We start from the raw sequence: 21,556 nt of genomic DNA, 5'->3' as shown, positions 1-21,556 counted from the left end.
CTAATTAAAGCATCTTTCCTTTTTTACTGTAAATCAAGATTCATTCTTCTCTCCACTGCATCCTATTGCTCAGATTGATTCAATGAAATGAATGGTAAATTTGCAATGCAATGGAGAATCCATTCAAATTGATCATACTGTTGACTTGGTAACCACAATATTATAACTTTAAATTTCTTTTTGGATTTGACTAAGCTGGTTTATCTCTGCCCGAGTGCCTGCTATGAGTATTCACAAAGCATTTTCACTTCTACTCTCAACAAAATCTTTAGGAAATGAGAAATTTTTGCATTTTTATTTTATTATCGATTACTTGAAACATGACCTTGGTAATCTGAAGAACTACCGCAAAAACCAGCAAATTAAGTCTTATTTGATTCCATGATAGTTTTCACACATTTAGGGTGCACTTCATAGCCACACCGGAGGCACAGGTAAGCCCAGCCGTATCCCTGTTCATCACAGTCACAACAGATGAAAGCTCCGCCGCCGGTCCCTTCCGACACCAAACTCAGCTCGTGGCGGTGCCCCACGTGGAACTCAGATTTCGGCAGACTTTTCGCTTCTTCATCCATCTTCTTCTCCAGCAACTCCACCCTGCCTCGCGTAAACGGATACGCCTTTTCTTCATACAAGTTTATCAGATTCCTCCCTAGCTTTGTCACGGTTTTGCCGTCCGGTCCCAGAATTACCAGGCTGGGAATCCCTGTAATGTCGAAGTACTTGGTTAATTCCTTGTTTTTCGGGTCATCAAATGGAAGTGCTAGCCATGGCATTGTCCCGAAGTAGGCGTCGAAGGTTTTCTGGTCACGGTCGCTCGACACGAACACCACCTCAAAACCGCCGCCATTGTTTCCGGTCTCCTGCTTAATCTTTTGGTACACTGATATTAGCTTTGGCGTGAATTTCTGTTCCGGGTGGCACCACTTTGCTGAGAAATACAGCCCCACCGTTTTCCCACTTAATGAATCAACAGGCACCTGCAAATAAATGCATATAAGCTAATAAATTTGTGATTTGATTTAGTGGCACTAGGCGGCTCAATCTCTCTTATGAGAGTATATTCATAAATTGAGAAAGTAGTTATGAACAACAACAAAAAATGCATATAAATTTAGAGAAATTATTTTTAATTTTAAGAAATTTAATTCTGTATTCTGTAAATCTAGTCCTTCTATTAAAAGAAGTCGGGGAAATTATTCAGTCCTTTAACAACAAAACATATGCATTGGGCATTTATTAGAGGGAAATGAAAATTACTCATGTTTACTTACAACGAGAAAATGGGCGAATAAATGTAAATTTTTAAAAATAAGAAGTACAAAAATACTGGTATCGGAAAATTTTGAACAACTAGTCTGGATCATCAGTTAAATTTATTTACTCCATAATAAATTTCAATTCTTTGTTGCTCACTCAATAATCCACCTCAGTAAGTCTCGATCTTTCATTAACACTTTTTAACGAACTCAAATTTTGGATTTTATTGGACTAGATCTGGACCCAATATAATAAACCCGCCCCAATTAACACCTACTTACTTGTTCTTGCAGTATGGAGTGGCCCAAAACAAAATCTCTGTGACGATGTGTTATCAAATCTTTCAACGTCTGCTTTTCATGCTTCTTCCTCTCTTCCTTGTGCAACTCCTCCAACCTCTCTTTGGTGAACGGAAAAGCTTCCATTCCATGGCGGTATATCACCTCAACTCCGTTATACACAACTGCATCCTCATCATTTTCACGGTTATTATTAGGTTGTATTATAATCAGGGCGGGAATACCTTCAATCCCGAAGCTCCGGTTTAGCTCTTTCCTCGTCTCCAGATCAGAAAACGGAATCGCAGGCCACGGCATGCACGCTCGGTATGCGTCAAAGGCATGAACATCTTCATCGGACGACACGAACACCACCTCAAACCCAGCATTTCTGTTCTTAAGTTGAGCGTACACATCCGATAACACTTGCGTGAACTTTCTACATGGTGGGTGCCAGTTAGCTGAAAAATAAATGCCTATAACTTTGTTTTGAAGGTCACAAACTTTAACCTGCATATATACAACTAACACTCACTTCAATATGGAGCAATTTAATGGCATAATAGAATACCCCACTGATTATGATGATAGGCTAAGCAGACAGCCTAACCGCCTAAATCACCTATTATGATGATACACTAGGCAGTCAGTCAACGCTCAGCGCCTAGATGCCGATTAATACTTACCTTAGTTCCAGTAGGGGAGAGGAGAAAGTTATTATAAGGATACTTTTTAGCAAGAAGAGACTCATGTTTAGAGGCGGCGGGAGGAGCCACCATTTCAGAGTCCTCAACCACCGCCACTTTGCCGTCAACTGCCGCCCCGTCCTCCTCCGGCCGCCGCCTCATACTAAACATGCCCGCACGTCTCTCTCTCTCTATCTCTCTCTATACAGTAGAGCCGTATATAGCTGTGTATGTAAACTATATCATGTCTTGCTTGCTGCGAATCATGACAACTACTCCACCTGTTTTTGTAGTTTCCCTATCTCTATACAGTTTAGACTCTTAAAAGTATTTGTATACCAATAAGACCAACGCCTTATCTTAGCTTCTATCATAGACATAGGCATGGAACTCTCTCGAAACAATTTTAACTAAGTCGAAAAGAATGTTAACTTAATAATATCCTTTCACAGATATTATTAGTTTGAGTCGATCAGTTATAGACAACTTAAACTATGACTAAATTTGTCATATGCATATTCTTAAATAATGACTGCAAATTCTTTTTGTAATATATGGACATATCAATCATAACTCAAAATGAGGAATTGATCAGATAAGGTTGAAAAATTATAGGGTTATTAGAACATAAATAATATTCAAGGTATAAATATAAGACCGTCGAATGTAGATGTTACACGTAGTGTCCATTCGTCTCGCACGCCTTAATTTAGTCGTGGCAAGCTAGTCTATTCGTTATGGACCAGACACCTAGCGCCTCTTGTCTTGTTACATATGTTATAAGTCTACCTCGCACTTCAACTTTTGTCATCTTCTTTAATAATGTCAGTTGTACCTCGGACAGTTGACTCATGGTACTAGTCAAGATTGCGTGTAACTGCGCCACGTGAAGGGTGGGAGATGTGAGGGGAATTGAACCCGACGGCGGGTTGCTTCCTTTTTCTGTTAAAACTTCATTTCTGATGATAGAGATTCGAGGTGGAGAGACCCGTGCTGTCTTTAAAGTGAATTAAAGGCCGAACGACCATCAATTCATAGGACACTTGTCTCTGTTTCTATCCTCACAGTTTGCTTCTCACCTTAAAATTACATGCTCTTTGTGATGCTGTTCCCAAGTGCCCAAGTAGTTCTACCAACCCGGGTCCCACCTACTGCGGATTTCACTCGCAATAATTCTTATGGCATGACACCTGTCTCACTTCATAAATAGGTGCCTATTGCCTAATCAACATTTTCTTCTTTTCGATAAAAGAGTTTTTATTTCACCACTCTATATATCTTAGAGATTCGATGAGAGAGAAAAAATGCTATGGTTTAAGGATCGAGTCCCGCCATACTTGACCGACGTTGGCTCCAAACGGGGGAATAGGGGAATGGGGGGATATTGCACACCATCATTTAGCTATTACATTTATTTTTCTCGTTGCTGGTCTCAAATCTAATGATAGTAGGAGTCTCATTAAGTTCGCGGTGGCGAGAAGGGCCCTGATTATTGGAATCCACCGAAGAACTCTGCTGTCCAATCTTCACTTTACGCCACGCCGACTCCCCTTTCGTCGATTGGCTTATCGCAAGCCCTAAGTCAAGTTTTTGACTAATGAGAGGAATTTATGAATCCGAGCTTCCGCCTCATACGACTCCTCTAGGGATGGAGGTAGGCCCAGCCCAGGCTTGTGCGGTTAACCAAAGATTCCTCCCCCACTGATCGGAGTACGCCGATTACCCCCCGAACCGTACAAGATAGTTCTTTTGTGTCTCGGGTATTAGCCACAGCTCGTATTCATTCAGTAATTCGGCTGGGCCACCTCGAATGGCGTGAGCCGCATGCGGGGAGACCCGCTCAGAATCTACCCACCCCACTGACTGATAGGGGCTCGTCGAACCCGGGGAAAAACATTGGAAATAAATATACCACAGCCGCGTAACGGCTTGCTAATGTGTAACGGCTTTTGCGAAATCACAGGCCGCTCTGTCATTGTCTGATTTTTGGTTGGAAAGGACCGTTTCCCCCTTGCTTCGCTTCGCTTCGCCTTCCCCTCGGGTGAAGCTATTGGCACAATATCGCGAAGTGGCCGCCTTTGCTCAATTTGGCCAACAACCCTTAATTAAAAGGAATTATAAACTTCAAAAGTTTTTTATGGTTATACGGGTATCAGCTTTTGGGATCTTTGCCTTGCAAATGAGGCGGTTGAGCTTAACGCCGGCCTCGGGAAACTGGTCGAGATAGATGACAGCACCTTTTTTCCCTCTTCATTTAAGATAGTCATTACAAGCCAATGATGCACAATGTCATTGGCTCATAAGTGACTGTTTAATCTGCACACCTATTAATTTTTTAAAGGGCGTGTTTTATATTGCGTGAGAATGGGCCGTGTAAAATTTAATTTGTGGCCCAGTTTGGAGCATGAATATGTTCTAGCTGGGCCAGGCTTTTGGTTTTGTTTAGATTGCATAGTGTCTTAAACAACAGCAATTTGGGCTGGGTTGGGAGGGCCGATATTGGGCCGCACATAGGAGGTTTTCTTACCTTCATGTTTTTTTTTTTAACCTTTTAATAGGCCGCACGGCAAATTATTGTGTGGATCATGGTTCACACAGCTATGTGGACCATAATTAAATGTACATTTTTAATGTACTAAATGTATATTATTTTTATACTAAATATACGTTATTTTTATATTGAATGTGCATTATTTAATAGTATGGTCCACACAGCTGTGTAGACCATGATTGAGGCCGCACATAGGAGGTAACATATACCTCACATGTTTTGTATTGGCCTATTATAAGTCGTCCCAGGTGAGTTGAGTTCGTTAGTTTTGACGGTCTTACATAAACCTTGAACATTTAAATTACATTTGTTGGTTAGTTTTAATAAAAAGGTTCATCGTTGCGATAGAAAAGATAAAAATAAAAAGGCTAAAGTGTCATCTAGCACCATGAACTATATCCAATTATTCATGCCGCACCCTGAACTTTCCTATTGTATATATCGAGCCGCAAACCAAAATAAAAAATTCACCTAGAACTTTTAGCAGGTTTCCAGATCTTCCTGCTGACATGGCGCAGGTTTTCAAGGGATGTGGCATTTCTTTTAATCTTATGTTGTCCATGTAAGCATTTACATATTAAAAATATTTTTTTTTTAAAAAACAAAAAATACAAACAAAAAAGAATTAGCATTTCTATAAATTTGGAAAATTGAAAAAATACTCAACAATAAATTGGCCAAAAAATATAAATTCTGAAAAAAAAAAATTGAAACATTGGAATTGCAAAATTGAAAAGTATACATTATAAAAATAAAGAGAATAAAATTCTGGTTATTTTAATATAATAATTTTGTTTTTTTTTTTAAATTTTAAATATGTAAACGCTTACATGGGCAACATAAGATTAAGAGAAATGCCACATCAGACGCCATGTTAGCAAGAAGACCTGGAAACCTGCTAAAAGTTCTAGATGAATTTTTTATTTTGGTTTGCGGCTCGATATATACTATATGAAAGTTCAGGGTGCGGCATGAATAATTGGATATAGTTCATGGTGCTAGATGACACTTTAGCCAAATAAAAATATTCCTCCGTAATACATATGATATAAATTTTATTTTTCATGAAAAAACACCCAACACGACACTGTACAAATACCTCACAACTGGCTCTTTCCCAAAGTTACTTTTAAAGGATAAACATGTCCAATTGGTATCAATGTTCTTTGAACCAAAACTAGCTACTGTAGTTTTCCATTTGCATTTCGTGTGGTGTCTATAGACCAAAGAGTCCATTCACATTTAATTGTAACTCAACAAACGACAATATTCATACAAATAACACTAAATTAATTTATTTCATTACCATGTACCATACCATGGACCCAACAAGCAAAATAAAGTAAGAGCTAGCATATGTCATTCTCTCTAGTCTCTAGCTATCACAATAGATTTAATAAGACGAAAACATGTGTCCAAAAGTATTTCTCCCCATAAACGGGTTGTTATTTGTTAGCGTGAATATATATCATTAATATCAATTGAAACTTGTTACAGATTTCACAGGTCCACAAGGCTAGCAGGTAGGTCAGTCGGGTGTTTCAAACGATGATAGGTTAACGTAGTGTAAAACACACTAATATTCTGAAGAATACTCTATGACCCTAAAACCTTTCACCACAATCGATCTAAGTTTGAGCTTATATCCTATAATTACGTAATAACAAATGATTATATTAACCTCAACACCATCATATATATACAAAATCTAAGTACCAAGTTGAAATTAATGCTGCCAATTTTTCTTATTTTCTCAGCCACTCTCCTATATACCCTCGCTACTATAGTGTCTTTGACTTTGCAAGAAAGGAAGGAACGAAATTAAACGTTAATATTATAATATGCAAAAGAGATGGTCAAAAAGGTTGCTAGTGTCCTTGGGAGGACGAGAGTTAACGACGCACCAAAGTAATAATTATTAATTAATTAATTATTACATTCAACTAATCTCGAAATATCTTTAGGCCGGCATATGCATCTTTATTTCGTGAGCATTAATAATGTTGAGAACAGTACTAACTTTCTAAGTAAATTTATATAGGCCTATCCTATCATGAAAGAAAGATATAGATCCAGCATCTTTTATTTGGTTTGCCGCAACCCTACATGTTGGAGAGCCAATTGCAATCAAATCTTGAGTGATCTGATCTTCACAAGCTGTGTTTCAACGCAAATACTATAATGTTTTATTTCAAATTATGAGAATAAATAAACCAATCGATTCAGCGAACAGTACGTAGTAAGACAGTTTCATCGGGAAGAATAGCAATAATTTGGAATAGTTACAAACATATAATTAATGTAATTACAAGATTAAAGGAGTGATTCTTGTAAGGGTGCGCGATCACCGACTTCCAGCAATCCTAGTATTCTTAGGATGAATACCAATAGTGAAAGGTTGAAGAATAACATTGTTAAGAATGCCATGTTACGTTGTATATATTCTAAGCAAACCACGCACAATAGTTCCCCGGAACCAATTAAATTAAATCTAGATCTTTAGTTTGGCCACTTTCCAGCTTTCAAAGTATACATGTCGTATGCCCTGGAATTCAGCTTTTTCTTTTTCTTAAAGAGTCATCAAATACTACGCCTATGTCGTAAAAATTCCGTTTCAAATCACATGCTTATGTTGTTGCTTATTATGAAATTAAACTCTGTAATCCAAATTAGTTTTATAATGGTAAAGATATTAAATACTGTATGAAACAAAATGTTATGAATCAAAATAAATGAAAATAGAATTAAATATGTTACTAAACTTATCGTTTTTATGTAATTAAGTTACTGATGAATTCCAAAAAAAAAAATTACAATCGAACTATCAAACAAGTTAAATATGCGTAATTGGGACTTTTTTGATTTATTTTAGTGTAATTTGAGTTGAAAATATTTCAATCTTTCATCATAACTAGTATGACAGAAGAAATGGTAACTCTTACTTAGTACATAAGATGTAAGCAATAAGACCGGCCGATTTTATAGGAAAAATTAAAAAAAGTGTCTCAATTACACATATTTTGTTTACTTGATGATTTAACTGTACATTTTTAAAATTCAGTGACCTATTTGACATTTTTCCAAAACAAATTGGTTAGCGTGTTAAACTTATGATCTTTTAGTTGAATTAAATATTAGCTTCTTTAAGTTATTAGCTTAAAAAAATGAATTATTTTGAGTTTGAATTTTTGTAGTCTACATCCTAATTTTTTTAGTAATACTGATTTTTTTACATTGTAGTATCTGCTCAAGTCAATATCATCCTTATTATGATTCAAATTCAGAATCACTTCGTGCCGTTAGAATACAAGTTCATTGGCCTACATCCTAACTTTAATCATGCGTTCTATCACAATTGTCTGATCTTTACATACCGCCAGTTATTTTTCAGCAAGGCCCATGCCGCCCATGCATTTTGTTCTTTCTGTCTTCCTTCCCAATGCATTTTATTCTTTACCATGCCCAGTTGCACACTGTTCTTTCTTTGTAACTGGTAATTTTCATGCTCATAATTGACAATAATTTTCAAATATATAAAATTTATATTCTCAATCATGACTTGCCCCCACCTTATTTTGATTTTAAAAAATAAATTACTCCATATATCAATATCTTTTCATATGTCCCTTCCATACGTTAAGTCCTTAACAATCAATAGTAACATTCTTTCGTAATTATACATGAATTTTTTCAATCACAACAATACCACAATATTCTTATAGAGTGCATATGCGCATATAAAAAATTTCAGCTATATTAATTGAGACCGATATTTTTATACTAAAATTATACGGTTAACACTTATACTCACAATATCATATATAATTAAGTTTGATTATATTTAATTTGGTATAAAAAGAAAATATATGTGCCGATGAATACCTTAGAATGCAACTCCTTTATGTTATGGTTTTTGTTTCCGCCCGGAGCATTATTTATCAGTGTATTATTATAGAACATGCCCGCATGCATCACGCAGCGTGCCATCCATAACCTTAATATATTACGATGCCTATTAAAGTTTTTTTTTTTAAAAAAAAAAAAAAAAAANTTTTTTTTTTTTTTTTGGGGGTTTCCTAGTAACGGAAATAAAGATAAAAGATAAAGAAAATACGATGACTACCCATAACCTGAAACTTATCCACAGGAACTGAAAAGCCGTCAGTTCAGCAGGGGTTAGCTTCCGGCGGGTCGAAGAGCTCCGGCCCGAGCTTGGTTCTGCAAATCGGGCAAACCGGGTGCTTTGCCAGCCACGTGTCGGCGCATTCTAGATGGAACCCGTGGTTGCAACCGGGAACCAGCCGAGCCGGTTCGTCGCTCCCGATATTGTCCAAGCAAACAGCGCAATCGTTCCCCAGAACCAAATCCTTCCCGGTGACTTTCGGCAGCTTCTCCAGCTGCGTGGCGGAGAGACCCGTTTGCTGAGTGCTCTTCGCCGCGTACTGGCCGCCGTTTCCGGCGGCGGCTGCGGCGGCGTTGTATGTGGCGGCGTACCATAGCAAGCAGAAGTAGACCACCAACACTACGGACATGCCGGCGCATGGTAGAAAGAGAGCGAGAAACACGGAGAACAACATTGTTTTCGTCGAACGCTGAGAAAAGTGCGCCGTACCTATTTTTGGTAACGGAAAGGCGGTACAGACGGAGTTTTGGAGTAGAGCGGCGCCGTAGATAACTCACACCATTTTTCGCATGGCAATAAGCCTTTAGTCTTTAGAGTTAAACTTAAACGGGAGACTTATATACGACGATTTATGAATTATGAAGAGCTGGCAACAAGGACATGTTTGGATGAACAGGGAATTGGAGATTAGATTTAGAGGCCTCCCGTACGAAACGTAGGAAGCGGCCAAACGGAGTTTGTTTGATTGATGATGAGGTGGTGGGGTATTATCAAGTATTGCGAGGGTGACGTGGCTTTTTATTGGCGGAGTAACGGCCCCTACATTCGCATTGGGAAAGGTAAAGAAAGAGATGAAACAAAACTAAAAAACAAACCCATCAAACATCTCCGAACAACAATAAAATGGCCTTGCAGCTTTAATAAGATGGCATGTAACGTGTTTCAATTCTTGAATGTCAGGGTGGAAAACACGGCACCGATGAACCCTCCTTAACGAATGTTTAATTTAATGATTGATTAAGAAAATTTAATAATAATCACGTTAAACTGGCTGGAGTTTGTAGTGTTATAGGGGTAAGTGGAATTCAATTCCGTGCAAAACTGCAGAATTAAAGTATGCCTTGTGGTTTACGGGATTGGGGGGTCTGTGGGCTAAGAATGGGGTCTGTCTGTGGGCATCTTTGGCTCTTTGTTAGGAATTAATTGGTGTGCTTTTCAGCCTTTGCTTCTTTTCCTGTTTGAAAGGTCTATTTAGCTGCCACCAAGGCACTCTTAAGCTGATTACCAATAGTTAGTAAATGATAAGAACGTCCCCCCCAACCCCCGCCCCACCTCAAAACAATTATTACCTTCTGCCTTTTGGTCTAGAATAGACTAGATAATGAGTCTACATCAATGTCGTATATAGTGAAATTAGTATGTGCATTTCTTTGGTTATGACCTTAAATTTTGAAAAAACAAAACATAGGTACAATGTTTTGAGATATTCATTTTGAGTGAGATTTACTATTTATAAAAACATTCCATATCGGTACTTGAACCTACATCATAGGTAAAGTTTGTCTTGTGAGTTTAGCTAGCATAGATTGCAAATCAGCAAATGAGTGTGTTGATAGTTAAAACCTGTCGGCCAAACAATAACAATAACTTTGATACCTGATAGCTAAACTTGTCAACCAAAGACACTTTAAGTGTGCTTTGAGTGAAGTCAGTATTCTAACCTTAATCAGCAAAAAATCACAAAGAGATAAACAATGAACACGAACTTAAAAAGTTTTTGTTACTAAGCTAGCTATCCAACCCTGGCTAAGATTTTTTCCAAATTTCATTGTTCTTAATACATCATATTAGTACTTTTAGATCTACTTACCAATAAAAAGTAGAAGATAAACTAACACAAAAATATAAAGCAATTATACTACTGGTCAAATTTCTAGTGGGTCAACCAACCCCACTATTCATATTGTGGCTAATCCACTCAGTCCTTGTATGAGTGAAGCATCAAATTCTAATCCAACTTTATATCCCTAACACCATGCGAGTACGATATTATAAGTCTACCTTATATATAATACGAGATTGATGTTACAAACTGATTGTTTCCAAAAATAAAATAGATCAGAGTAGGTGGTGAGATATGAATGTTAAACAAGATTGGATTATATAACCCTATATATTTAAATGCTTTGATCGGCGCTGTCAGCTTTGCACTATACCCAGATTTGTGTTAGAAAATGTTAAAATATCTGTTCCTTATCTTCATGGAGATTTATTTTAACCTTATGCAATGGCGAGTGGGTTTGGTCGCTGGTGATTTGATGCCTATATATTTGACAGGCTTACGGTTTTGGGCCCCACAGTCACTGTAGTGCTCTTGCTTTCTGTATAGTATAGTATTTCCACACTCCAATCTCAGTGTTTCGATTATTATGCCCCAAACAAAAGAAAACAACAACAAAAGTGGATGTAATGTTGTTTTTAAAGTCACTGTACTAAAATGAAAGGCCTCATCAGTTCAAATATCTTATCTTCATAATGGTCACGTGATTTTGGGGTGGTTAGCTTAGCTTGACTTGGCTTTGTTTGTTGTTTTTGGATTAATTGTGGTAGCGGAATTTGATAATTAAAGATGAGTACCTCACGTTAAAGGCAGCATCTTTTCCTTTTTATCTGTAAAGTTAAAGATTCATTTGTTTTCTTCTCAGTGGTGATTGAGGTGCGCCGGAAGATGATGACGGTTTTGGTTTTTGGGTTAGGATTTGTTATGTTGATTTTTGTTCAGGCGAGTTATGGTCAGGCTCCGATTCCGACAAGGCAGGATGGGTTTTGGTACGAGGAAAGAGTCGCCAGGGTTGATTCTGTAATGATTGAAGCATTCTTTGACCCTGTCTGTCCCGACAGTAGAGACTCGTGGCCGCCGCTCAAGCAAGCTCTATCTCACTACGGCTCCCGTGTCTCCCTTGTCGTTCATCCCTTTCCTTTGCCGTAGGTTCAATAAATTTAATTTAATTTGGTTCTTCTTTATATATAGTACAGTGGAGTGATTTATAGTATGTGTGGTTGTGTTGCAGTTACCATGACAATGCATTCGTTTGTTCCCGAGCGTTGCATGTGGTCAACGGGTTGAATTCTTCGGCCACTTTTCAGTTGCTGGAATCTTTCTTCCACTACCAGGTGAGAGAATCAACACCGTACCGTACCAAACGGATTAGATTCTATTTGATAAATTTAAGGTATGTACCATGAATGAATTAACTGTACTGTATGTTCAGGAGGGATTCTACGGGCAAGCGACTTTCAACTTGTCAAGAGCGTCTGTTGTAGATAAAGTAGCAAAATTTGCAGCTAAAACAGTCGGGGGTTCCTCGTACACTAAACTCAAATCTGGGTTAACCGACACCAAAACTGATCACGCCACAAGAATTTCCTTCAAGGTAATTAATTACGTTAAACATGATATGATGATGTTGGGTCATTACAGTATTTACAGATTAACAGAGTGAGATTTTGGGGTATGAATTTGATGTAGTTTGGATTGGTTTGTTATTTGACAGTATGGTTGTGTGAAGGGGGTTTATGGGACGCCTTTCTTCTTCGTGAATGGTTTTCCATTGCCTGATGGTGGCTCTGCCTTAGACTACAAGAAATGGAAATCCATCATTGATCCTTTGCTGTTCGCCTAGCTATGGAAGAAGCTATACAAACTACTTAATTAGTTGAACTCGTTATCGATAGCTTACTGCGTTTAAGTTTTATTACCTTAAAAAAAGTCGAAAATTTATAGTATTTTGGATCACTGTACTTATTCCACTTCTTAAGATCAATGGTACAATTGTAAGACTTATGTGATGATTCAAAGTGTTTTATTTATGTGAAATTTGGGCTATGGAGACTAAAAGGTTCAAGTCGTTATTTTGAAATTTAAATTATGAAATTCTAAATTAATATATTAATTGACGTATCAAGTAAGTCCACATCTTACTCAGTCGTTATACTGTGGACCATGGATCATGGTTGATACTGTAGTTGTGTTGAATTGATACTGCAGTTGTGTTGAAAGGATACTACAGTTGTGTTGAAAGGGAACTGCAGTTGCGCGAAACAGAGGCCGTGTTGATACTGTAGTTGTGTTGAATTGATACTGCAGTTGTGTTGAAAGGATACTGCAGTTGTGTTGAAAGGGAACTGCAGTTGCGCGAAACAGAGGCCGTGTCATTCATCTGGAACTGCAGTTGTGTTGAACGGATACTGTAGTTGTGTTGAAAAGATACTGCAGCTGTGTTGAATGGATACTGCAGTTGTGTTGAACACATGAATGACCTCTGTTATGTGCAACTGCAGTTTCCATTCAACACAACTGCAGTATCTTTTTAACACAACTGCAGTATCCATTCAACACAACTGCAGTATCAGTTATGATCATGGTCCACAATGCATTGTGGACCATGGTCCACCATATAATTTGCCCATATTACTATCCAACGCCGTATAAATAATTTTTTTTAATTACACTATTTTAAAAGACACGTACTGAATTTTGGAGTCATCCTTTTAGCATTACTAGGATGATGTTGCTTGGTTAACAGCTTCCAAAAGGAATATACACAAGACAATTTGACAATTTGACAATTTGCAGGACTAATTTAATTTTAATATTTTATATAGTGATTTGATTTTGGTCTATTATAATATCAGCCATGAATCTTGAAGGAAGTGGGCAAGTGAGTGTAATATGATTTTTATATGACACTTTATTTTATTGTGTTTGTCACAAATAAATTATTAGACAAGTGCAACGTTTACTTCGTGCACACCATCAGATAGTAAAGTCATGTTTGTTATCACTGAAAAATTTTAATTATAATATCTTATATAGTGATTTGCATTTGGTCCATTAAAATATCAATCGTGAATCATGAAGGAAGTGGACGAGTGAGTGTAACATGATTTTTATATAATACTTTTTGATCTAGTTTGTCACAAATAAATCATTACACAGAAATAGTGTTTACTTCACGCATACCATCAGACAGTAAAATCATGTTTGTTATCACTGAAAAATTTTAATTATAATATTTTATATAGTACTTTGCTTTTGATACATTAAAATAGCAACATTAGTCTCGAGGAGATGACTGAATGAGTGAAGCATGATTATTGTATTACACTCTCTTGAATGAGCCAGTTACACGTGAGTTATTATACATGAGCAGCGTTTACCTCGTGCACACCATCAAACGGATATAGAGTCATGTTTGTTATGGGGGTAAATAAATTTTGAATCTCCATTTAATTCCTAACTATACATTTATATTAATTTAAAAAGTTTAATTATAAAATTTTGTATTTATAACAAGTATTATAATCCATTAATTCATCCATTTCACTACAAGAAAATTCATAATCTGCTTTTTAAAAAAATTTAAAAAATCCTTGCCGGTTAAACCGGTTGAAGGTAGTTAAGACAACCTTCGAAACGGCATGTTAGTACATGCGACTTTGCAGTGAAGCGGGTCATAGCGTGAACGCAGAAACGAAGGCGACGAAGAGGAAGAGGGCTTTCCTTCGCGGAGCGAACTGTCGGTTCCTTATTCCAGGCTAAAGGTAACGTCAATCTCATCCCTCAGCACTTCAATTTTGGTTATCAGCATAGTAATATCCCAGCGTAAGGAAAACCCTATCTCGAGTATGGTCGAAAATTTGATTTTAGCTTCAATAAATTGTTGAGGTTTGAGGTGTGTTCTTTCATTGGAGATTTGATTTTGTGAAGATTAGGGATTCTAAAGTTTGAACTGAAAGGTTTTCAAGCTAACTCTGTGGTGGTGCGTAGATGGATCGGTACCAAAGGGTGGAGAAGCCGAGGGTAGAGACAGCCATTGATGAGAATGAGATTCGGATTACCAGCCAGGGAAGGATGCGAAACTATATCAGTTATGCCATGAGTGTACTTCAGGTATTACACTTGTTTTGTACTCACATTTATGTGGATTACTTGGTATTACTTTTATTTAGTTTTTGCTGGTATTTCCCCTTACATTTGTGCATTTTACTTTAACTAAGAAGGTTAATACGTGTTTGATTTTGAGTTTTTCTGTGATGTTGAAAAGGTTGCTTGTTTATTTCTGTTTTCAATTACTGAGTAAACAGGATAGAATAGGAAATTGGGAGGAACTACATTGAGAGATGAAAATGGATTATATTCTGTTGGGAATGTATTTGTTTTCTTATAATTATTCTTTCAAATGAGCATTTATCAATATAATGTGTACCTGTAAATTTGTGTAGAAAGTAGAAACTCTGCATTTACAAAATTTTGTCATCGTTGCTTGGTAATGCTTGTTCTCCAGATCGATTTTATGCATGTACAGTGATTTATGTGTAGGAAAAAGAACCCGACAAGATTGTTTTCAAGGCAATGGGCAGAGCAATCAACAAAACTGTTACCATTGTGGAGCTTATTAAGGTTTTCGCTACCTTGATTTTCGTACGTCCTTTTATAGTCTTCTAACTTTGGTTTCTGATTATGTTGTTTCATTTTTTCTGTTATAGAGAAGAGTTGTTGGTCTTCACCAGATTACTTCTATTACATCCACTGACATCACAGATACATGGGAGCCCTTAGAGGAAGGCCTCCTTCCGTAAGAGCATCTGAAAACCAATTATAGGCTTTGCTGCATATCCAATACCTTCTTGATATTTCTGGTTTTAGGTTGTGTTGGTTATGTCTGCAGTTTGGAAACCACCAGACATGTTTCAATGATTACAATTACTCTCTCAAAGAATGAGCTGGATACAAAAGATGTTGGGTGAGTTTTATAAGTTTCAGGTGATCTAGAACTTGATATCTCCTTCTGGTTGTTGTTGTTGTGCTTATTTTATTTTATTTTACTTTTTTTAAAATTAAAATAATATTAAATAGCAATATTAAAGTAAAGAAGGTTTCAAGCAAGTGAATTTTGGAAATTGTTACAGACACCCTTATTCTCTCAATTTTCTGCAGGTATCAGCTGCCCATACCTACAGACCAGGTTAAAGTGTCTACAGAGATTGATTATGAAGGTAGTTGTCTCCTTTTTTGCCAATAAGGTGACTATTCTTAACACATTTAATTGTAATAACATTTACATTTTTTGTTCTATTTTTAGAGAGATCTCCTACTGGTCGTGGAAGAGGCCGACAAGGTGGTAGAGGAAGGGGAAGGCCTAGAGTTGTATCTGGTATGAATTCCGGTCGTTAGCTATTAATCGGACTTATTAGTAAAAATATATAAAGTATCAATTGAGTTATATGCAGCAGATAATGATCACAATTCACATGAGAAGTGCATTACATTTTGTCTACTTAATTATTCGAATTATTTAATGAGTTATTGCTTTTGAAATAGCAGTTTCAAAGGCTAGAATAAGATCTAGTATGTAGTTTGAATTGTGTTGATCAGGACTAGGAGTGGATTTTAATTTTATTTTTGTTACTTTGTTCTTTATGATACTTTTTGCATCTTTTGCAAGGAAATGGTTATTTGGATGCTGAGTATGATGATGGAGGATATGATAGAAATCGTAGCTACGGCAGAAGGGGTCGAGGAAGAGGTGGTAATTTCCGTGGACGTGGACGTGGAAGAGGAGGTTACAATGGTCCTCAGTTTGAGATGCAGCAAGATGGTGGCTATGATCATGAGGAACCTGTAGCTCAGGGTCGAGGTAGAAGTCGCAATTTCCGTGGACGTGGAAGAGGAGGTTACAATGACCCACAGTTTGATACACGGCAAGATGGTGGCTATGATTATTGGGAACCTCCTCATGCTCGAGGTAGAGGTCGTAATTTCCATGGACGTGGAAGAGGAGGTTACAATGACCCGCAGTTTGATATGCAGCAAGATGGTGGATATGATTATGACGAACCTGCTCAGGGCCGAGGTAGAGGTCGCAATTTCCGTGGACGCGGAAGAGGAGGTTACAATGGCCCAAATCTTGATACACGACAAGATGGTGGCTATGAGTATGAGTCTCAGGGTCAAGGTGGAGGTCATAATTTCCATGGACGTGGTAGAGGAGGTTACAATGGTCCACAGTTTGATACACAGCAAGATGGTGGCTACAGTTATGAGGCAGCTGCTCAGGGTCGAGGTAGAGGTCGTAATTTCCGTGGGCATGGAAGAGGAGGTTACAATGGTCCGCAATTTGATACACAGCGAGATGGTGGCTACAATTATGAGGCTCCTGCACAGGGTCAAGGTACTGCATATCCTACATAGATACTGCTTTTTCTCCTATATGTTACATTGAAAGTTTGATGCTTTATGTAATTCTTGTTCCTTTAGCTTGAGTGAACCTCTGTAGTGGCTGTAATTTTGCTTGACAAAAGTACATATATAATTAAAATTAAATAAGTTAGATAGCTAGGAAGACTGATTTTCTTAATTCTTCTCTCGTCACTATTATGGGATGGATGTATACAAGTATAAAACCTAGTATTCTTATTATGGATGGTTTGTTGGTGTAGGGCGTGCTCGTGGGAGGGGAGACCGTGGTAGGGGTCGTGGTGGATTCAGATCTAATGGGCCAATCCACGCGACTGCCAGATATGCTTAGTTGGTCCAAGCCTTGAAGAAATACTGCAACTATGTTATCTAAAGAGTGTATGCTCCACTTCACTTCTATGTTTCACAGTAGTTGTGTGTTGCCAGTACATATTAACTATAGGATTGATGTGTAGACTAATGTTTATTGGAAGTTGGACGTCTGTTGTATTGTAGTGAGCCATTTTGGTTCATTTACAGCTTTTTCATTTGTTAGTTCAGGTGTTTCTTTACGTGTAATTTGGTCAGTGACTCAGTGAGCGTTATATGGTATCCTTTTAAGTTTTATATATCTTTTGTCAAGGTTATAATAGTGAGCATGATACTATGGTTGATCTTTTGCTGTTAAAATTTCATTCATTTTGTTACACGTTAGAGATTCAAATCTAATCTAGAATAATTCTGATAAGGTCATGAGTAAACATATGAGCATGATAGTTCAGGCGTTTCTTTACGTGCCATTGGTTAGTGAGCATATGATATATTGATATCCATTGAATTTTATATTTTTATATATGTTTTGTTATGGTATGATGGTTATAGTGAGCATGAGACCTTTTTGATCTGTTGTTTAAAGTCAAATTGTTTTATTACAGATCAGAGGATTCAACTATAATCATATATTACTAGTTTTAATTGAGTGGGAATTGGATCATAAGTAAAGAAATCTAATCATATGCTGAGACTCGATCTCATGATCTCTCAGGAGAATCACTACATGCCATTTAATCAAGAATAGTTTGATTGATGATGAGTAAAAGAAACTAAATTAATAATAGATGTGACTGGATCACAGGCAAAGAAAATGACAAATTCCATACTGTGAGCAGGATAAGCATTTTACATGATTTATTTAACGTTACACGTCTTCCGGACATTGTACAGTACTAGAGTTGTTAAAGTAGCTAAATAATTCCAAAATAAAAAGGTAGTCATTTGGATCTCGATGAATTTCCCCACCCACCATAGTCTAAAGTAGCCGGCCACACTGTGGTTTTTTTTTGTTTTTTTTTGTTTTTTCCTGTGGGTGTGTTTGGTTGGTGGGTTTAGGCATAAGAAATGGGTATAAAAATGTTGCTTGTGTTTGGTTGATAGGTTCTGTAAATGTTACTATGGGTTTGGAATACTCCAAAATCCATACCCTTATTAAATAAGGGTTTCATCTATTTTCCTCCTTTCTTTCCCATTCCACCCAACTAGCTAAATATTTTCGCTAAAACCCATTACCATTAGCAAGTATTTGATACCCATTATGATTCCGATTCCATGTATGAACCAAACGCGTGTTTCAACGATCTCAAGCTGAAATGACCACATCCATATTAAGAAACTTTATGTACTACATAGTAAATACTTAGCTGTACATGCAGAAAACTTTGGCAAATAATATAATGCATTTCCTGATCCAATAAATTAAACTAAAGAAGATGAGAGAGCAGAAAAAAGATTAGGAAATGGAGATTCTGAATGAGAGCATTATTGTGATTGTCGGAGCTGGAATCGCTGGTCTCTCTACATCTTTGGCACTTCACAGGTATGAAGCAAAGCAACTTAACTTGAAGGACCAATTAATTAAATTAAAAACATCAATAATTAGCTTATATTAGCTTGTACGTTTTGATTGTGTGTAGGGTTGGGCTAAAGAGCTTAGTACTGGAATCATCGAGCTCCCTGAGAACCACAGGCTTTGCACTCGCCACTTGGACGAATGCATGGAGGGCACTCGATGCTCTCGGCGTCGGAAATGCCCTACGACAAAACTCTCTCCAGTTCAGTCGGTAATTATATTATATTAATAACACTAATTTGAATCATATCCGTTCTTCAATTAGCTATAGCTAGCTAGTTTAATTGTATTGAGTGATGTGGTGTAACATAACGTTACAGGTTTGAAGTGTTTTCTGTGAAATCTGGCCAACTTTGTGCAGACCTATCGCTCAACCCAAATCAAAAGCCGTAAGTTAATTACAACACTGCACTGCACGCTACGTGTACACATGTGTCGTGGCGATATATATGATTATATTATTGTTGTCACAGACAGACATTCAATGATCGATCTTATCTATATAAAGATGTCACAAATCCTTTAATTTAATTAATTTGGTTTCTACGACGTTGACAGCGAAGATTACGACAGTCGTTGTTTGAGGAGAAGTTTGATGATAGAAGCCATAGCCAAGGAACTGCCACAAGGCACTATTAGGCTTTCTTCCAAGGTTGTTTCCATCCAACAATCAGGACCCTACAAATTGCTGCACCTCTTCGATGGATGCATTATCAAATGCAAGGTATATATAAATATTTTATATTGACGAAACCTCAGCTCATATAAAGACGGTTGAGATCAATTTCACTTTTTATATATATGACTCTGTTCTCATTTGATGGATATGTGGATTTTGTATATATATGTTGTATGTAATGGCATATATGCATGTATGTTGAAGGTGGTGATAGGGGCGGACGGAATAAATTCCGTGGTGGCCAAATGGATGGGAGTTGAGAAGCCGGTTGACGCGAAACGATCGGCGATTAGAGGCTACGTGGAGTTCCCGGAGGGGAGTGATTTCGGAGCAAAGTTCCGGCTGCACCTCGGCGGCGGCGTTCGCCTCGGTATTCTCCCCTGTGATCATAACAGCTTGTATTGGTTCTGCACTTTCACTCCCGCCGACGTTCACTGTAAGTAATTAAGTCTAAGCCTAATGTCACGGACATAGAGTTCAGCACAGCACACAACACCCGCGCACTAGTGTCTGGGCCCCTCATACTCCACAGACCAGCCTACTCGTGCCAATCTGATTTGTCATAAGCTCTCCAAACTTAATCCGGTTGGCCTGCTTAATTCGGCCTGACTTAATGTTTAAGGCAGAACGTCCTTAACCCTATTATTGTCCGTAGTAAAGCAAGCCAACCAGTTGGCGTGTTAGGTTTCTATTTTCTGCTGGATCACTAATATAATATATGTAACCAAATCTTAATTGTACTGTTGTCCTTTAATTTAGATGCATTAGTGGATCAGGATCCAATGAAAATGAAGCAATTTGTGTTGGACAAGGCAGCCAAACGGTTCAAAGAGGCAACCGACATTATAGAGCGAACATCGCCGGAAAACATTTCCGGCGCGCGTCTGAGTTTCCGGTCACCGTGGAACGTTCTGTTCGGCGACATCGTGAAAGGAAACGTGTGTTTGGTCGGGGACGCGCTGCATGCAATGACACCGGACATCGGAGAAGGCGGTTGCTCAGCTCTGGAGGATAGCGTGGTTCTGGCTCGGTGCCTAGGCGAAGCTCTTTCCAAAGCGGGAGGAGGAGAAGATTGTGTGGTTCGGAGCATAGAAAAGGGTCTGAGAAAGTATGCAAAGGAGAGGAGATGGAGAGTGTTTGATCTGATTACCACTTCTTACGTGGTGGGAATGGTGCAAGAGAGGAATGGGAATGTGATTACAGTGTTGAGGGATTATTGGTTGGCTAAACGCACTATCCGGACCATGCTCAAAAGGGCACAATTTGATTGTGGAAAACTTATTACAAAACTAAATTAATTAGTGTGTTTAATTTGTGTGTATATCATCTATCCATCTCAAATGATCAACATTGAAAAAAAAAATTGCAATACCATTTATGTAATTGAATGGTACATTTGAAAACGTTTGTCCATTAATTATTGAATAAATGACAATGCATTTTGTTCCATTAATAGAAATCAGGCTATATATATATAATCACAATTTTTTGTAGATCTGGTAACTTACTAAAATATGCTGAAACCATGTAATATCTGTTCATAGATACTTTCTCAACCTACTGGTAAATCGAGTGCCATTAGACCACATGGTCTTTGACAACAAAAATTCTTCTTTGTATAATTGTATCCATTAACCTTAATTACCTTCTTTTTTTTTTTTAAATGGAAATGACCGACTCTAGGGACTCTACTATTAGATATGTCACTTGTGAGAACCCGAGTTCTCCCAAAATTCTTTCTCACAAAGAGAACTCACTTGCCACTTAAGCTACTCCGTTCACTTCAAATTTCTTTTATTAAAAACATACTTGTCACGCCAAAACTTGTCAATTT

The 21,556-nt window shown here is 37.6% G+C and overlaps 5 protein-coding genes across 8 annotated transcripts; 3 read left to right on the top strand and 2 right to left on the bottom strand.

The window, feature by feature from the left end:
- Nucleotides 1–267: 267 nt before the first annotated feature.
- LOC116033866 (probable nucleoredoxin 2) lies at nt 268–2,604 on the bottom strand. 2 transcript variants are annotated; one of them, XM_031276497.1, is made up of 3 exons: nt 2,225–2,604; nt 1,542–2,062; nt 268–980 (listed from the first exon to the last, which is right to left on the bottom strand). In XM_031276497.1, exons 2-3 carry the CDS (start codon nt 2,052–2,054, stop codon nt 363–365), a joined length of 1,131 nt encoding a protein of 376 aa, XP_031132357.1. In that variant the 5' UTR covers nt 2,055–2,062; nt 2,225–2,604; the 3' UTR covers nt 268–362. The 2 variants fall into 2 exon arrangements, with proteins under 2 accessions (XP_031132357.1, XP_031132356.1); XM_031276496.1 differs by having other exon boundaries at nt 1,542–2,048; nt 2,225–2,603.
- A 4,345-nt stretch (nt 2,605–6,949) lies between these two features.
- LOC116015820 (E3 ubiquitin-protein ligase ATL23-like) lies at nt 6,950–9,833 on the bottom strand. Its single transcript, XM_031255988.1, has one exon. It carries the CDS (start codon nt 9,350–9,352, stop codon nt 8,942–8,944), a length of 411 nt encoding a protein of 136 aa, XP_031111848.1. The 5' UTR covers nt 9,353–9,833; the 3' UTR covers nt 6,950–8,941.
- A 1,514-nt stretch (nt 9,834–11,347) lies between these two features.
- LOC116019760 lies at nt 11,348–12,796 on the top strand. The gene is made up of 4 exons (XM_031260087.1): nt 11,348–11,883; nt 11,970–12,072; nt 12,171–12,332; nt 12,453–12,796. Exons 1-4 carry the CDS (start codon nt 11,627–11,629, stop codon nt 12,579–12,581), a joined length of 651 nt encoding a protein of 216 aa, XP_031115947.1. The 5' UTR covers nt 11,348–11,626; the 3' UTR covers nt 12,582–12,796.
- Nucleotides 12,797–14,364: 1,568 nt separating this feature from the next.
- LOC116000860 (protein argonaute-2-like) lies at nt 14,365–17,809 on the top strand. 2 transcript variants are annotated; one of them, XM_031240720.1, is made up of 9 exons: nt 14,365–14,502; nt 14,729–14,851; nt 15,281–15,361; nt 15,448–15,536; nt 15,630–15,704; nt 15,899–15,957; nt 16,044–16,115; nt 16,407–17,132; nt 17,401–17,809. In XM_031240720.1, the coding sequence occupies exons 2-9, from the start codon at nt 14,729–14,731 to the stop codon at nt 17,487–17,489; spliced, it is 1,314 nt and encodes a 437-aa protein (XP_031096580.1). In that variant the 5' UTR covers nt 14,365–14,502; the 3' UTR covers nt 17,490–17,809. The 2 variants fall into 2 exon arrangements, with proteins under 2 accessions (XP_031096580.1, XP_031096587.1); XM_031240727.1 differs by lacking the exon at nt 14,365–14,502 and having other exon boundaries at nt 14,727–14,851; nt 15,267–15,361.
- A 1,056-nt stretch (nt 17,810–18,865) lies between these two features.
- LOC116016975 (monooxygenase 2-like) lies at nt 18,866–21,175 on the top strand. 2 transcript variants are annotated; one of them, XM_031257475.1, is made up of 6 exons: nt 18,866–19,010; nt 19,108–19,245; nt 19,364–19,432; nt 19,602–19,767; nt 19,927–20,158; nt 20,482–21,175. In XM_031257475.1, the coding sequence occupies exons 1-6, from the start codon at nt 18,931–18,933 to the stop codon at nt 21,018–21,020; spliced, it is 1,224 nt and encodes a 407-aa protein (XP_031113335.1). In that variant the 5' UTR covers nt 18,866–18,930; the 3' UTR covers nt 21,021–21,175. The 2 variants fall into 2 exon arrangements, with proteins under 2 accessions (XP_031113335.1, XP_031113326.1); XM_031257466.1 differs by having other exon boundaries at nt 19,108–19,254.
- The last annotated feature ends 381 nt before the right edge of the window (nt 21,176–21,556 follow it).

Source organism: Ipomoea triloba, chromosome 1, assembly GCF_003576645.1.
Source record: "Ipomoea triloba cultivar NCNSP0323 chromosome 1, ASM357664v1".
In the NCBI taxonomy this organism is placed as follows: domain Eukaryota; kingdom Viridiplantae; phylum Streptophyta; class Magnoliopsida; order Solanales; family Convolvulaceae; genus Ipomoea; species Ipomoea triloba.
The sequence above is the reverse complement of the archived record's forward strand: the minus strand, read 5'-3'. Positions and strand labels throughout refer to the sequence as shown.